A 16,638-nucleotide genomic window follows, 5' to 3' on the forward strand; every position below is an offset into this window, starting at 1 on the left:
CAATAAGATGATCATCTAGCCTCTGCTTGAATATTCCTTGTAAGAAATTTTAGCACTTCCCAGAGGAGCCTCTTCTTTTGAACTTCGATTATTAGAAAGCTGAAAACTCCTTCCACAGGTTTCCTTGCATTGATTTGTAGTTTTATCTTTTGGAACAATACAGAACAATCTTACTACTTTTTATAATGTAATATATATTATATAATATTTGTACATAATAATTATATCTCCCCTACTTCATGCTAAATATTACACACAGTTGTATGGTTTTGTTTTGTGTTGTTTTGAATATTTTTGGTGTGATATGATTTACCTGTCTCATTATTCTGTCCTTCCTTCTCTGCATGTGATAGTTGGTCTCTTAAATTATAGTTTGTGAATTGAATAGTAAATTCTGTCCTAAAGTAGTCTATTTCCCAAGATCAAGATGCAATCCTGAGCCTTTCTTTCATTCTGAACAAAGCCATTCACTCATTCATTTCTCATCAGTACCTAGAATGCACTATTCCTAGAGAGGAAACAGTTAAATTCTGTCTGAGAGTAAGTGGATCACCTAGGGAAGGCTGCTCAACACTAATAACCTTGGAACTGGGTAGATGTTGAAGGATGACTGCAGGCAGAGTGAGGACATCACAGAGAGAACTACAATAGTGAGTAGTTTGGTATAGCAGGAGTATAGATGACATCCTAGGGCATGTAGGGGCTTGGAACTGGAAGGTTAATTAAACCCAGATCATAAATGCCTTTATATGTCATAAAACTTTATTGAGCGTATACGTTTGGAAGCTGCTAATGGCTTTGAAACAAAGCTGTGACATGACGTGAATATATTTTAGAAAGATTGCTTTAGTAGCAGTATAAGGTGGAGGTATGAGAATTTTGTAGTAGTCTGAGCAAGAAATGATGAGACCCTGAACACAGAGCCCAGGCTATTGTCAGAATAATGCTTATTCCCATTTAAACTCATAATGCATTTATATAATAGATTCTTAGCATTTCTTAATATGTCAATTGATAATTAAGCAATAGAATTTAAACTTGATGAGTTAAAAATATGAAGTCAGAGAAGTTGGATAGAGTGTGGAAGAGCACAATGAAATCTGCCTCACAGACTTCAATTCAAAAGATGTATGTATGGTTTGTTGGATTAGGAGGGACTGAAATCAAGACTGTCAGGACGTAACTATAATATATGCGTGAAGAGATGAGGGATTTGTACCATGAGGTTATGGGAGAACATCAATTCCTTTAGAACATGTTTTTTCTATGCTTTAGAAAACTACTTCATATGTTACTTTGGGTTCCTCCACAAGCGGGCCCTGAGTAAAAGTTTCTGAAGCATGTTGTTTATTTAGGAGGTAATACCAGGGAACACCAGTAAGGGAGTGAAGTGAAACAAAGAAGAGAAGGGAAGGTAAAGCAGTAAAGGGTTTAAAAAAAAAAAAATCAATCAAGTTAACGCTGTGCTTTAAAACTTAGTTCCACTAATGAAGTCTGGAAGACAGTGTGGAAACAGGCCTAAGAGTTATCCCATCCATGGGGCAAGAGAGCTTAGAGTATGTATACACCAACTCCCTTCAGTCATTGTTACCCAGAGCAGAGCAAAACCAAACCAAACCAAACCTGTTGCCAACGAGTCGATTCCGACTCATAGCAACCCTAAAGGACAGAGTAAAACTGCCCCATAGGGTTTCCAAGGAGTGCCTGGTGGATTCGAACTGCCGACCTTTTGGTTACCAGCCATAGCTCTTCACCACTACACCACCAGCGTTTCCCAGAGCAGAGTGGGGCCATTAATTCTACACTTGTAGCCTTCTCCACAAGTGTACAAGCAAAGTGGATTCAGATATCCAGAGAAAGCCCCAAAACAAAGAAATGCAGATGCCGGCAGTTTAAAGTCAAGCAGGTGTCCACTGAAATGGTAAAGGCAAGGAAAGACAAGCAGTGTGACAATTTACCTTCAAATAATCTAATCATCATGACTTTTCATTTCAGTTTTTCTGTGTTTGTGGTAGATCTTTATAGTTAATCTTTAAAGATATAATCCTTGATGACTAGAAGGCAGGAGGGCACAGGAAAGCTGGTAATAGGGAACATAGGGTTGAGAAGGGGCAGTGTTGACATGTCGTGGGGTTGTTAACCATTGTCATAAAATAATATGTGTACTAACTGTTTAATGAGAAACTATTTGTTCTGTAAACCTTCATCTAAAGTACAATAAAAAAATACATAAATAAAGATATAGCTGTTGAATATTCTGATATTAAATATTTCTATTTTTTCTTATTGCAGACCAACCAACACTTTCTGAAAACGGTAACTGAACAAAATGTGGAAATTGAGCAACTACGAAAACAACTTAGGTATTTTCAAAAATGAATTTCGTTATTTTATTATAAATTATTTTTCTTCTGGGAAACTGATGATACCACAATTTTTTCCTATGGATGTTTTTTTCTCCCTCTTATTAACCTTCTATCAATGTGTATGACCTATTGGGATGAGAATACTGTGAGTCATGGTGAACGATGCACCATGATAGTAAAACCAGCAGTTCTGGAAGAAAATCAATTCTCTTAGAAAAATATTTTCTACACATGGAAGACTACTTCATATCTTACTTTGGATTTCCGCACAAGTTGTTCTCATAAAGTGCTATCAAGTTGGTTACGACTTATAGCGACCCCGTGTACAACAGAACAAAACACTGCCCTGTCTTGCTCCGTCATTACAGTCTTTGCTATGTTTGAACCCATTGTTGCAGCCACTGTGTCAATCCATCTTCTCGAGGATCTTCCTCTTTTCACTGACCCCCTACCTTACCAAGCATGATGTCCTTCAGGGACTGGTCCCTCCTGATAACATGTCCTAAGTACATGAGACAAAGTCTCACCATCCTCACTTCCAAGGAGCATTATGGCGCTGTTTCTTCCAAGACAGATTTGTTTGTTTTCTGGCATTCCATGGTATATTCAATATTCTTTGCCAACACCATAATTAAAAGGCATCAGTTCTTCTACGATTTTCCCTATTCATTGTCTAGCTTTCACATGCATATGAAGGGATTGAAAATACCATGGCTTTGGTCAGGTGCGCCTTAGTCTTTAAAGTGGCATCTTTGCTTTTGAACATTTAAAAAAAACCATTGCCGTCAAGTCGATTCCGACTCGTAGTGACCCTATAGGGCAGAGTAGAACTTCCCCATAGAGTTTCCAAGGGGCATCTGGTGGATTCGAACTGCTGACCTTTTGGTTGGCAGCCGAACTCTTAACCACTGAGCCATCAGGGCTCCTTTGAACACATTAAAAGGGTCTCTTGCAGCAGATTTGCCCGATGCAATATGTCATTTGATTGTTTTATTTTATTTTTATTGTACTTTGGGTGAAGGTTTACAGAACAAACTAGCTTCTCATTAAACAGTTAGTACACGTATTGTTTTATAACATTGGTTAGCAACCCCATGACATGTCAACATTCTCCCTCCTCGAACTTCAGTTCCCTATTACCAGCTTTCCTGTCCCTTCCCGCCTTCTAGTCCTTGCCCCTGGGCTGTTGTGCCTCTTTAGTCTAGTTTCGTTTTATGGACTTGTCTAATCTTTGACTGAAGGGTGAACCTCGGGAGTGACTTCATTACTGAGTCCGGGGGCCATACTCCTGGGGTTTCTCCAGTCTCTGTCAGGACTATTTTTGTGAGTTAGAATTTTGTTCTACATTTTTCTCCAGCTCTGTCCGGGACCTTCTGTTGTGATCCCTGTCAGAGCAGTCAGTGGTGGTAGCTGGGCACCATCTAGTTGTATTGGACTCAGTCTGGTGGAGGCTGTGGTAGTTGTGGTCCATTAGTCCTTTGGACTAATCTTTCCCTAGTATCTTGTTTTCTTCATTCTCCCTTGCTCCAGAAGCGGGGAGACCAGTGGAGCATCTTAGATGGCCACTCACAGGCTTTTAAGACCCCAGACGCTACTCACTAAAGTAGAATATAGAACATTTTCTTTATAAACTATGTTATGCCAATTGAGCTAGAAGCTCCCCAAGACCATGGTCCCCACAGCTCTCTGCCCAGCAGTTCGGTCCCTCGGGGAGTTTGGATGTGTCTATAGAGTTTCCATGACATTGCCTTGTTCAAGTTGTGCTGTCTTCCCCAGTATTGTGTACTGTCTTCCATTCACAAAAGTTACCACTTACCTATTGTCTATTTAATGTTACCCCCAACCCTCCCTTCCCTTGTAACCATCAAAGGTGGTTTCTTTTTGCTTGTAAACCTTTCATGAGTTTTTATAGTCATGGTCCCATACAATATTTTTCCTTTTAGATTGACTTATTTCACTCAGCATAATGCCGTCCACATTCATCCACGTTATGAGACGGTTCACAGATTCATCATCGTTCTTTACCATTGCATAATACTCCATTCTGTGGATTTACCATAGCTTGTTTATCCATTTATCTGTTGATGGGCATCTAGATTGTTTCTGTGTTTTTGCTATTGTGAACAATGCTGCAATGAACATGAGTGTACATATGTCTATTTGTATGATGACTCTTATTTCTCTAGGATATATTCCTAGGAGTGGGATTGCTGGATCATATGGTATTTCTGTTTCTAGCTTTCTAAGGAAGCGCTCATATTGTTTTCCAAAATGGTTGTATCATTTTGTATTCCCACCAGCGGTGCGTAAGAGTTCTGATCTCCCCGCAGCCTCTCCAACATTTGTTATTTCCAATTTTTTTTTTATTTCTGCCAGTAATGCCGGGGTGAGGTGGTGTGGTTTTGATTTGCATTTCTCTAATGGCTAGTGATCGGAAGCATTTCCTCATGTGTCTGTTGACCACTTAAATGCCTTCTTTGGTAAAGTATTTGTTCATTTCCTTTGCCCATTTTTTAATTGGAGTATTTCTTTTTGTTGTAGAGGTGTTGGATTTTCCTGTAGATTTTAGAGATTAGACCTTTGTCAGATTTGTAATGGGCAAAATTTTTTTTCCCAGTCTGCAGGTACTCTGTTTATTCTTTTGGTGAAGACTTTTGATGAGCATACGTGTTTAATTTTTAGAGGATCCCAGTTATCTCACTTATCTTCTGGAGTTTGTGCGTTGTTGGTTATGGTTTGTATCCCGCTAATGCCGTGTATTAGGGCCTCTAGCATTGATCCTACTTTTTCTTCTTTGAACTTTATAGTTTTTGGCTTTATATTTAGGTCTTTGATCCATATTTAATTAGTTTTTGTATATAGTGAGGTGTGGGTCCTTTTTCTTTTTTTTTTTCAGAAACACATCCAGTTTTACCAGCACCATTTGTTGAAAAGACTGTCTTTTCCCCCATTTGATGGACTTTGGGCCCTTGGTGAAGATCAGGTGACCATAGTTGGTTGGATTTACATCTGGGTTCTCAATTCTTTTCCATTGGCCACTGTATCTGTTGTTGTACCAGTACCAGGCTGTTTTGACTACTGTAGCTGTATTGTAGGTTCTGAGGTCAGATAGAGCAAGTCCTCGTACTTTATTCTTCTTCTTCAATAGTGCTTTACTTATTCGGGGCTTCTTCCCTTTCCATATAAAGTTAATGATTAGTTTTTCTATCTCTTTAAAGAATGTTGTGGGTATTGGATCAGGATTGCATTGTATTTGTGAATTGCTTTGGGTAGAATTGTCATTTTCACCTGTCCATGAGCATGGTATGTTTTTCCATGTATGTAGATCTCTTTTGGTTTCTTGCAGTAGTGTTTTGTAGTTTTCTTTGTATAGGTCTTTTACATCCCTGGTTAGATTTATTCCTAAGTATTTATTTTATTTTTTTAGAGGCTATTATAAATGGTATTGTTTTCCTGATTTCCTTTTCATCGTTTTTATTGGTGTATAGGAATCCAACTGATTTTTGTATGTTTATCTTGTATCCTACTACTCTGCTTAATCTTTCTATTAGTTCCAGTAGTTTTCTCATGGAGTCTTTAGGGTTTTCTGTGTATAGTATCATATTATCTGTAAACAAAGACAGTTTAACTTCTTCATTACCAATTTGGATGCCCTTTATTTCTTTTTCTTGCCTTATTGCTCTAGCTAGGACTTCCAGCATAGTGTTAAATAGGAGTGGTGATAAAGGACATCCTCATCTTGTTCCTGTTCTCAAGGAGAATGTTTTCAGCCTCTCTCCATTAAGAATGATGTTGGCCGTTGGTTTTGCATAGATGCCCTTTATTATGTTGAGAAATTTCCCTTTTATACCTATTTTATTGAGAGTTTTTTATCAGGAATGGGTTTTGGACTTTGTCACATGGCTTTTCTGCGTCAATTGAGATGATCAGGTGATCCTTTTCTTTCCTTTTATTTATGTGATTTTATTTATTGATTGATTTTCTAATGTTGAACCATCCTTGCATATCTGGTATGAGTCCTACTTGGTCATGGTGTATTATTTTTTTTGATATGGTACTGAATTCTGTTGGCTAGAATTTTGTTGAGAATTTTTGCATCTATATTCATGAGAGATATTGGTCTGTAATTTTTTTTTTTTTTTGGGGGGGCATCTTTGCCTGGTTTTGGTATCAGGGATATGCTGGCTTCATAGAATGAATTCAGTAGTGTTACTTCCTTTTATTTGTTCTGAAATAGTTTGAATAGTACTGGTGTAAGCTCTTCTCTGAATGTTTGGTAGAATTCTCCAGTGAAGCCATCTGGGCCTAGGTTTTTTTTGTTGGAAGTTTTTTTATTACCTTTTCTATCTCTTCTCTTATGGGTCTGTTCAGATTTTCAACATCACTTTGTGTTAGTTTGGGTAGGTAATGTGTTTCTAGAAATTTCTCCATTTCCTCTAGGTTTTCAAATTTGTTGGATAATAGTTTTGCATAATACTCTGTTATGATCCTTTTTGTTTCAGTTGGGTCTGTTGTAATATCCCCTTTTCATTTCTTATTTGGGTTATTTGCATCCTCTCCTGTTTTTCTTTTGTCAGTTTGACCAGTTTTTCAATTTTGTTGATCCTTTCAAAGAACCAACTTTTGGTTTTGTTGATTTTTTCTATTATTTTCCATTCTCTATTTCATTTATTTCTGCTCTGATCCTTATTATTTCCTTTCTTCCGGTGGCTGTGGTTTTTTTTTTTTTTTTTTTTTTTTGGTCAAGTTGTGTAGTTAATGTTTTGATTTTATCCCTTCTTTTTTGATGTGTGCATCTATAGCTATAAATTGTCCTCTGAGGACTGCCTTTGCTGTGCCCCAAGGTTTTGGTATGATGTGTTTTCATTCTCGTTTGATTCTAGGAATTTTTTTATTCCATCTCTGATTTCTTCTGTTACTCAGTGGTTTTTAAGCAGGGTGTTACTCCATGTAATTGATTTTTTTTTTCCTTGCTGTTCCTGTTGTTAATTTATACCTTGATGGCATTGTGGTTGGAGAAGATACTTTGTATTGTCTCAGTGTTTTGTGTTTTGTTGAGGGTTGCTCTGTGGCCTAAGATGTGGTCTATTCTGGAGAACGTTCCATGTGCATTGGAAAAGAATGTATACTTTGCAGCTGTTGGGTGGAGTGTTCTATATACGTCTATGAGGTCAAGTTGGCTGATTGTGCCCTATAGGTCTTCTGTATCTTTGTTGAATTTCTTTCTAGATGTTCTGTCCTTTACTAAGAGTGGTGTGTTGAAATCTACTATTATAGTGAAACTGTCAATTTCTCTTTTCAGTGCTGTTGAAGTTTGTTTTATGTATTTTGAAGCCCTGCTATTGGGTGCGTAGATGTTTATTATGGTTATGTCTTCATGATGGATCATCCCTTTAATCATTATATAGTACCCTTGTTTGTCTTTTATGGTGGATTTGGTTTTAAAGTCTATTTTATCTGAGATTAGTGTTGCCACTCCTGCTCTTTTTTGTTAGCTGTTTGCTTGATATATTTTTTCCCATCATTTGATTTTTAATTAATTTACGTCTTTGTTTCTAAGTTGTGTCTCTTTTAGACAGCATATGGATGGCTCCTGTTTTTTATCCATTCTGTCACTGTCTGTCTCTTTATGGGTGCATTTAGGCCATTTACATTCAGTGTAATTACTGATAGGTTTGAGTTTATTGCTGTCATTTTGTAGTGCTTTTTTTTGTGGTGCTGACGTTTTCTTTGTTCCTCCTACTCTCCTGGGCTGAATTCCTTTTGTTTGTGGTTTTTTTTTCCATTTCTTTTGTTTTTGTAGATTCTGTTTTCACTGAGACTTTTATGTTTTTCTTCTTTATTTTAATGAGTAGGTTTGTTAACTTTCTTTGTGGATACTTTGAAATTTACCCTCATCTTCCTAGGATTGAACCAGTCTGTTATTACTTGGTATCACCTTGGCCTTCCTCTCCATTAGAAGGTTCTATACCTACACCATTTATTATTGTTCTGATGTTGTGATTTACATATTAACCTGTCTGGTCCCATGTTGTAATTCTTTTGGTTTTGGATAGTTTTTGAGAGTTCGTTTCCTAGGTTGGTATATGGCTGGTACAAACTTGCATCCTAGATTCAGGCTGTGGTCTGATGTTGTTTGTTCTCAGATTGAAGGACTCCCTTTAATAATTCTTGTAAATTTGGTTTGGTTGTTACATAGTCCCTTAATTTCTGTTTATCTGGAAATGTCCTAATTTCATCATCATATTTGAACAAGAGTTTTGCTGGCAATTTTTTTCTTTCAAGGTTTTATTTATGTCATCACATTACCTTCCTGCCTGTGTGGTTTCTGCCAAATAATCAGAGCTTAGTCTTATTGTTTCTCCTCTGTAAGTGATTTCATTTTTCTTGAGCTGCTCTCAGGATTCTTTCTTCGTCTTTGGTTTTAGCAAGTGTGATTATGATATGTTTTGGTGATTTTCTTTTGGATCCATCCTATATGGGTTCACTGAGCTTCTTGAATAGTCAGCTTTTCATCTTTCATGATATTGGCGAACTTTTCTGTCAGCAGTTCTTCAATAATCCTCTGTGTTTTCCATTTTCTTCCTCTGTTCTGGAACTCCAGCCACTTGCTAATTTTTATTTTTATTGTATCTCACATAATTCTCAGGTTTTCTTCATTTTTCTTCCTTCTTTTTTCTGATTTTTCCTCAGAGTTGTATCCACATGTCTGTCTTCAGTTTTGCTGATCCTGTCTTCTGTAATTTCAAACCTGCTCTTCAGCCTTTCTGTGACACTGTAATTTCTGAAATCTTGTTGTTATTTTTTGGATTTCTAACTGTTGTTTTTGTATGATGTCTAGTTGTGAATTTATTTTAGCGTTTTGTTCCTGTATTATTTTCTGGAATTCTTCCATTTCTTTGTATTTTCCATGAATTTGTCTGCCTTTTCCATGAATTTGTCTCTTTTTTCCTCATTTTTGTCTGCTTTTTGCTTCCACTCTTGGATAGCTCTCAATATTACAGATTTGAATTCCCTATCAGGTAGTTCTAGTGCCTTTTCTTCTACTGGAAAGTCATCTGGTGTTTATTTTGGATGCCTACTGGAACCATCCTGTCCTGTTTTTTAATATGTTTTCATATTGTCTGCTGTCTTCAGGACATTCAATTTTTTTTTTTTTTCATTTATTGATTGTAGATTTGTTTTATCCTGCATTTTTGTTTTACTTGGTTATGTCTGAGCAGATGGGCTGTGTGTTCTTTGTTGTTTGCTTGTCTGTGGGCATGATACTTTTCACCTCCTTGTCCAATGGGCAGGGCCAGTCACTCAGTTGTGGTGCAGTAAGGCAGGTCCGGCTGATGTGGAGTTGCTGTGATGCATTGTTTGTGGCACATACTAGGGCCAACAGGGCAGGCCGGGAATCAGTGAAGGGCAGGTTCTAGTAGGCCATGCCTATGCTGCTCAAGAGTGTGATGTTCAGTGCACAGTGCAGGTAGGCAGGAAGGATGGGGGAGATTGTGATGTGTGGAGCTAAGCTGTGTATGGGAAAGAGGAGAGAGAGGAGAGAGAAACAGGAGCCAAAAACAAATAAAAAAGAGTGCTAAGGGAGCTTGCTGTTGCGGTGGAGAGATGAGAAACTGGGAAATGGAGAAAAACAAAGTGAAAAAAAAGGGAAAAGAAAAAAATTAATAAATAAAAATTATATATTAAAAAAAAAAGGAAAACAAAGCTCCTAGGGATTCCACCTGTGTGGCTGTGAAGACCGGGAAAATGGCTCACAGGCTGTGAAGTACAGCCTAGCTAGAAGGGGTAGAGATGTCACACAGTGCCAGGTATTCAGGAGACAGGAAGAGAAGATAAGTATAGAGAGACAAGAAACTGAGAAATGAAGAAAGACAAAAAGGAAAAAAGGGAGCAAAGAAAACAAAAAAGGAAAAAAAGAAATGCCCCCAGGGATGCCACCACCTGGCTGCACAGACCAGGAAAGTTGCTCCCAAGCTGCACAGTACAGCCCGGCTAGAAGGGGTTCCCAAGCCAAGAAAAGAAAAAGAAAACAAACGAACAAAACAAAACAGAACAAATCAAAACAAAACAAAGCCCTTGGGATTCCACCAGCCTGGCAGCACATGCTGGGAAGCAGTTACACAGTCGAGCAATGTTTCACAGCCTTTCAAGAAGAAGCAAAAGGAGCCAGGTGTTTGAGAGAAAGGATGGAGAGGTGGTGAGAGGTACGGAAGAAACCAAAAGAAGTTGAAAAAATCAACACCAGCAACAAACAAATGGCACTCAGGGAGCCAGCCAGTGTGGGCGGGTTGAATCCAAGCAGCAGAAGCCAGTGCCTCCTGGCCAAGAGACTGTGGCCACAGGAAGCAGAAGAGGCCGAGCAGGGGTGAAGAAGGGTGGAGGGTGGGAAAGCGCATATCGCTGGTTAGTGGTTGTTCTGTCTCCTGCTGGGAGCTCTGTGAAGCTGCTTTCCTGTACTCTCTGTCTGCTGATCTCTGATGTGGGCAGGGCGTATCCAAGCACCAGGACCCTGCACCTCCCGGCCAGCCAATCTACCGCAGCCAGCTCTGAAGCAGCAGAGGTCGAGCAGGTGGGAGGAGGATGTGGTGGGAAGGTGTATTTTGCTGGTTACGTGGTCCTTCATCTCCTGCTGGGAGCTCCGTGAAGCTGCTTTCCCATACTCCCTGTCTGCCAATCTCTGACAGGAGTCCAAGATGGCAGATCCATGCTGCGTTAGCTAATAGGGGACCTCCACATGTATCTCTCTTCGCTCTCTGTTCTCTGTCAGTTTCTTAGTCCATTCAGTGCTTGGCTGAGATCTTTATCTCTTCATTTGATACTTAGGGTTTCAGGGTTGACATTTGTCTCTGTTTTACTTAGTTTTTTCAGGTCTTTGCTGTGGAGGGATGGTGTGGTGCTTCTGTCTATAGCACCATGTTGGCTCTGCCCCTTTTGTTTGACTTCTTGACTGCTGCTTCCATGGGTGTTGATTGTGAATTGAAAGTAAAATGAAATCCTCAACAACTTCAGTATTTTCCCTGTTTATCATAATGTTGCTTATTGGTCCAGTTGTGAGGACCCTGAGAAAAGGGTTCCAAAGCATGTAGTTTATATAGGTGGTAATACCTTCTGGGAGCACCAGTAGGGTAATGGGAAGATGAGATAGGGGAGGGAAGGAAAGACAGCCAATAAAAGGTTTTTAAAAATCAAGCAACTTAAATCTGTATATATATCTTTTACTATAGTGGTTTAATAATTATTACATTAATAGACTTCAGGGAAAAATATTAAATAACTAAATATAATCATATATATATGAGATTTTGTTCTGTGCTGTAATCATTTAAAAATATCATTAAAATTACCATTTGTTAAATAATCTTTTGCTATTTATTTATTTTTTCCCGCCATCACATATTTTGCCCCACAAAATAACGTATTCTTTTCAAACAAGAAACTTTTAATTTTCAGGAGTTTTTGCATCACTTTTTATGTTTTTGGTTAACTACTTTCATCAGTTCTTTAATTTAAATAAATTTACTTTTCCCCCCAGAAATTTATACTAGCAGGTTCTTATTTGATCTTCCCTTTTTCTTCAGAAGTTATTGATTTTACAGTTTAAAATAGTAATGATTTATTCAATCAAGATGTTGTTTCTCTTTATTTCAAAATAGAAAAAAAATTTTTTTAATTGTAAAAGCAATGTAAGCTCAGTGGGCTTTAACCCATTGATATCGAGTTGGTTACTGCTCATGGTGATCCTATAGGACAGAGTAGAACTGCCCCATTGGCTTTACAGAAGCAGACTGCCCCGTCTTCTCCTGTTGAGCGGCTGGTGGGTTTGAATGGATTACCTTTGCCACTAGCGGCCTAGTTCTTAACTGCTGTGCCACCAGGGCTTTAATAACCTTTAGACAGTGTAAAAATATATCACATGAAAAATGAAAAATCTCACTTTTTAGAGATAACTATTGTTAACTTTGTAAATATGTAACTTAGGTGTGTGTGTGTATTTAAGTATTTTAGTAAAACTGGGATTGTATACAGTTTAATAACCTAATTTTTTCACATGTCAATATACCAACATCATATCAATATTATCATTCTTTATGTTTTATAGTATTCTATTACATAGATGTTGTCGTTGCTAGTTTCCATCAACTTGATTCCAACTGCTGGTGACCTATACTATATTTATTACTTGAATTTTTATTTACTGTCCATTGTTATTCATACTTTATCTGTTGTAGAATAACTTTTATATGATGCCTATTCATTAAATATTAGAATCAGAGCAGCATTAAAATGGTAAGTACATGACACAGAGTTAGCTCTAAATTAGTCTTAGCTATTACTATTTTTCATTATTATCACTAAATGAAAGTTAATTTAATACTATTCAAAAAATCGCAGTGAAATTCTCTGATGTAAAACTTTTAAAGGAAAGGTCATTTTGTTTAAATTTCTTATTATAAGTTTTAAAAGCTTACTTAAAATTTTTTTTTAATATAAAGCAAAACTTACAGAAATATAAGATGTGATAGACAAATCTACAATCATACTGAAAGATTTTCTCTTGGTGTAGTGCAATTGAGTTTCTCTTATGTGACCTTTCTGACCTTGGGTTTACAATTCTTCCAAAATGATTGGCAGTGCCACAATCTGCTAGGTATTTAGTCTGTTTGTAATAACTACTATAGAAAAACAAGATCAGACAGATCCATAGTGCTGAGGTGCAGGGAAGAGATGAGTTGCAATTATAAATAGGATATCCAGAGCAGGCCTTACTGAAAGGTTGAGATTTGAACAAAGAATTGAAGGATGTGAATGAATTAGCCATGCAGTATAGGGGGAGAATGTTCCAGGAAAAGACCTAGTCATTGCATAGATGGATATGTGTTTTAGGAACAGCAAGGAAATGTGATGCCTCTGTTATCTACTGCTGAGTAATAAACCATTCCAAAACTTTGTGGCTCAAAACAATAACTTATTTCAATCATGATATTTTAGGACAATCGATCAGGTATGGTGGTCTGAGTTTGCTGGGTTAATCTTTGCTGGGCTTCCCAGTGTGTCTCCGTTCAGCTGAAAGGTCTGCTGGTAGCTGGATGATCTAGCACTTGGCAGCAGATGGTCAACTGTCTGGTGGTTGTCAGGTTCTTAGCCAGGGCAACAGGACTAGTCTAACTTTTTTAGTTAGCATTGTCAAGAATAGCAAGAGAGCAAATCCCAATGTACAAATACTTGAATCATGGTTCTTAATATCCCATGGCAAAGCACATCACATGGTCATTTCAGATTCAAACGATGGGGAGAGAGATACCTCTCTTGATGGGAAATTCTGCAGTGTCATGTGTTGATGTGTTGTTGTTAGGTGCCCTCGAGTCGGTTCCAACTCATAGCGACCCTGTGTACTACAGAACAAATCACTGCCTGGTCCTGCACCATCCTCACAATCATTGTTATGCTTGAGCCCATTGTTGCAGCCACTGTGTCAATCCATCTTGTTGAGGATCTTCCTCTGTTTTGCTGCCCTCTACTTTACCAAGCATGATGTCCTTCTCCAGGGATTGGTCTCTCCTGATAACATGTCCAAAGTATATGAGACGAAGTCTCGCCATCCTTGCTTGTAAGGAGCATTCTGGCTGTACTTCTTCCAAGACAGATTTGTTCGTTCTTCTGGCAGTCCATGGTATATTCAGTATTCTTTGCCAACACCATAATTCAAAGGCATCAATTCTTCTTCAGTCTTCCTTATTCATTGTCCAGCTTTCACATGCATATAAGGCAGTTGAAAATACGGTAGCTTGGATCAGGGGCACCGTAGTCCTCAAAATGACATCTTTGCTTTTAACACTTTAAAGAGGTCTTCTGCAGCAGATATGCCCAATGCAGTTCATCATTTGATTTCTTGACTACTGCTTCCATGGGCGTTGATTGTGGATCCAAGTAAAATGAAATCCTTGACAACTTCAGTATTTTCTCCACTTATCATGATGTTGCTTATTTGTCCAGGTGTGAGGACTTTTTGTTTTCTTTATGTTGAGGTGCAATCCATATTGAAGGCTGTGGTCTTTGATCTTCATCAGTAAGTGCTTCAAGTCTTCTTCCCTTTCTGCAAGCAAAGTTGCATCATCTGCATAATGCAGGCTGTTAATGAGTGTTTCCCCAATCCTGATGCCACGTTCTTCTTTTTCTCCGATTATTTGCTCAGCATACAAATGGAGTAAGTATGGTGAAAGGATACAATCCTGATGCACACCTTTCCTGACTTTAAACCACTCAATATCCCCTTGTTCTTTTCAAACTACTGTTCTCTTGGTCTCTGTAAAGTTTCCTCATGAGCACAGTTAAGTGTTCTGGAATTCCCATTGTTCACAATGTCATCCATAATTTGTTAGATGCACAGTCGAATGCATTTGCATAGTCAGTAAAGCACAGGTAAACATCTTTCTGGTATTCCCTGCTTTCAGCCAAGATCCATCTGACATTAGCAATGTAACCCTCGTTCCACATCCTCTTCTGCATCCGGCTTGAATTTCTGGTAGTTCCCTGTCAATGTACTGCTACAACCACTTTTGAGTGTTCTTCAGCAAAATTTTACTTGTGTGTAATATTAATGATATTGTTCGATAATTTCCACATTCTGTTGGATCACCTTTCTTTGGATTTTTGGGCACAAATATGAATCTCTTCCAGTCAGTTAGCCAGGTGGCTGTCTTCCAAATTTCTTGGCATTGACAAGTGAGCACCTCCAGTGCTGCATCAGTTTGTTGAAACATCTCAATTGCTATTCCATCAATTCCTGGAGCCTTGTTTTTCACTGGTGCCATCAGCACAGCTTGGACTTTTTCCTTCAATACCATTAGTTTTGATCACATGCTGCCTCCTGAAATGGTTGAATGTAGACCAAATCTTTTCGGTAAAGTGGCTCTGTGTATTCCTTCCACCTTTTTTTGATGCTTCTTTCATCGTTCAGTATTTTCCCCATGGAATCCTTCAGTATTGCAACTTGCAGCTTGAATTTTTTCTTCAGTTTTTTCAGCCTGAGAAATGCTGAACGTGTTCTTCCCTTTTGGTTTTCTAACTCCAGGTCTCTACACATTTCATTATAATACTTTGTCTTCTCAAGCCACCTTTTGTAATCTTCTCTTCAGCTCTTTTACTTCATCATTTCTTCCACTGAAGAGCAAGTTTCAGAGTCTCTTCTGATATCCATCTTGGTCTTTTCTTTCTTTCTTGTCTTTTTTAATGATTTTTGCTTTCTTCATGCATAATATTGTTGATATCATTCCACAGTTCATCTGTTCTTTGGCCATTAGTGTCCAATGTGTCAAATCTTTTCTTGAGATGGTCTCTAAATTCAGATGGGATATACCCAAGGTTGTATTTTGGCTCTTGTGGACTTGCTCTAATGTTCTTCAGCCTCATCTTGAACTTGCATGTGAGCAGTTGATGGTCTGTTCTGCAGTCAGCCCCTGGCCTTGTTCTAACTGATGATATTGAGCTTCTCCATCGTCTTCTTCCACAGATGTAGTTGATTTGATTCCTGGGTATTCCATCTGGCGAGGTCCATATTTATAGTCACTGTTTATCTTGTTGAAAAAAGGTATTTGCAATGAAGAAGTTGTTGGTCTTGCAAAATTCTATCATGCGATCCCCGGCATCGTTTCTGTCACCAAGACCTTATTTTCTAACTACTGATCCTTCTTGTTTGTTTCCAACTTTTGCATTCCAATCACCAGTAATTATAAATGCATGTTTGATCAATTTCAGACTGCAGAAGTTGGTAAAAATCTTCAATTTCTTCATCTTTGGCCTTAGTGGGTGGAGCATAAATTTGAATAATAGTTTTATTAACTGATCTTCCTTGTAGGCATTATTATCCTATCGCTTTTCAGCATTGTACTTCAGGGTAGATCTTGAATTGTTCTTTTTGATGATGAATGTAACACCATTCCTCTTCAATTTGTCATTCCTGGCGTAGTATACCGTATGATTTTCTGATTTAAAATGGTCAATATTAGTGCATTTCAGCTCACTAATGCCTCAGATATCAATCTTTATGCATTCCATTTCATTTTTGATGACTTCTAATTTTCCTAGATTCATACTTCATGCATTCCACTTTCCAATTATTAATGAATGTTTGCAGCTTTTTCTTCTCATTTTGAGTCATGCCACATCACCAGTTGTAGGTCCCGAAAGCTTTACTACATCCATTTCATTAAGGTCAATTCTACTCTGAGGAGGCAGCTCTTCTCCAGTCATATTTTGAATGCCTTCCAAC

The 16,638-nt window shown here is 38.0% G+C and overlaps 1 protein-coding gene across 1 annotated transcript in view; it reads left to right on the forward strand.

The window, feature by feature from the left end:
- The window catches only part of SCLT1 (sodium channel and clathrin linker 1), a 202,004-nt gene that overhangs the window by 57,032 nt on the left and 128,334 nt on the right, over nucleotides 1–16,638 (forward strand). Inside the window, exon 9 of the mRNA XM_004389281.2 lies at nucleotides 2,293–2,363. Within this exon, the coding sequence (XP_004389338.1) occupies nucleotides 2,293–2,363 (71 nt within the window). The remainder of the gene's footprint in view (nucleotides 1–2,292; nucleotides 2,364–16,638) is intronic.

The sequence above is a fragment of the Trichechus manatus genome, unplaced genomic scaffold (genome assembly GCF_000243295.1).
Source record: "Trichechus manatus latirostris isolate Lorelei unplaced genomic scaffold, TriManLat1.0 scaffold00239, whole genome shotgun sequence".
NCBI lineage: Eukaryota > Metazoa > Chordata > Mammalia > Sirenia > Trichechidae > Trichechus > Trichechus manatus.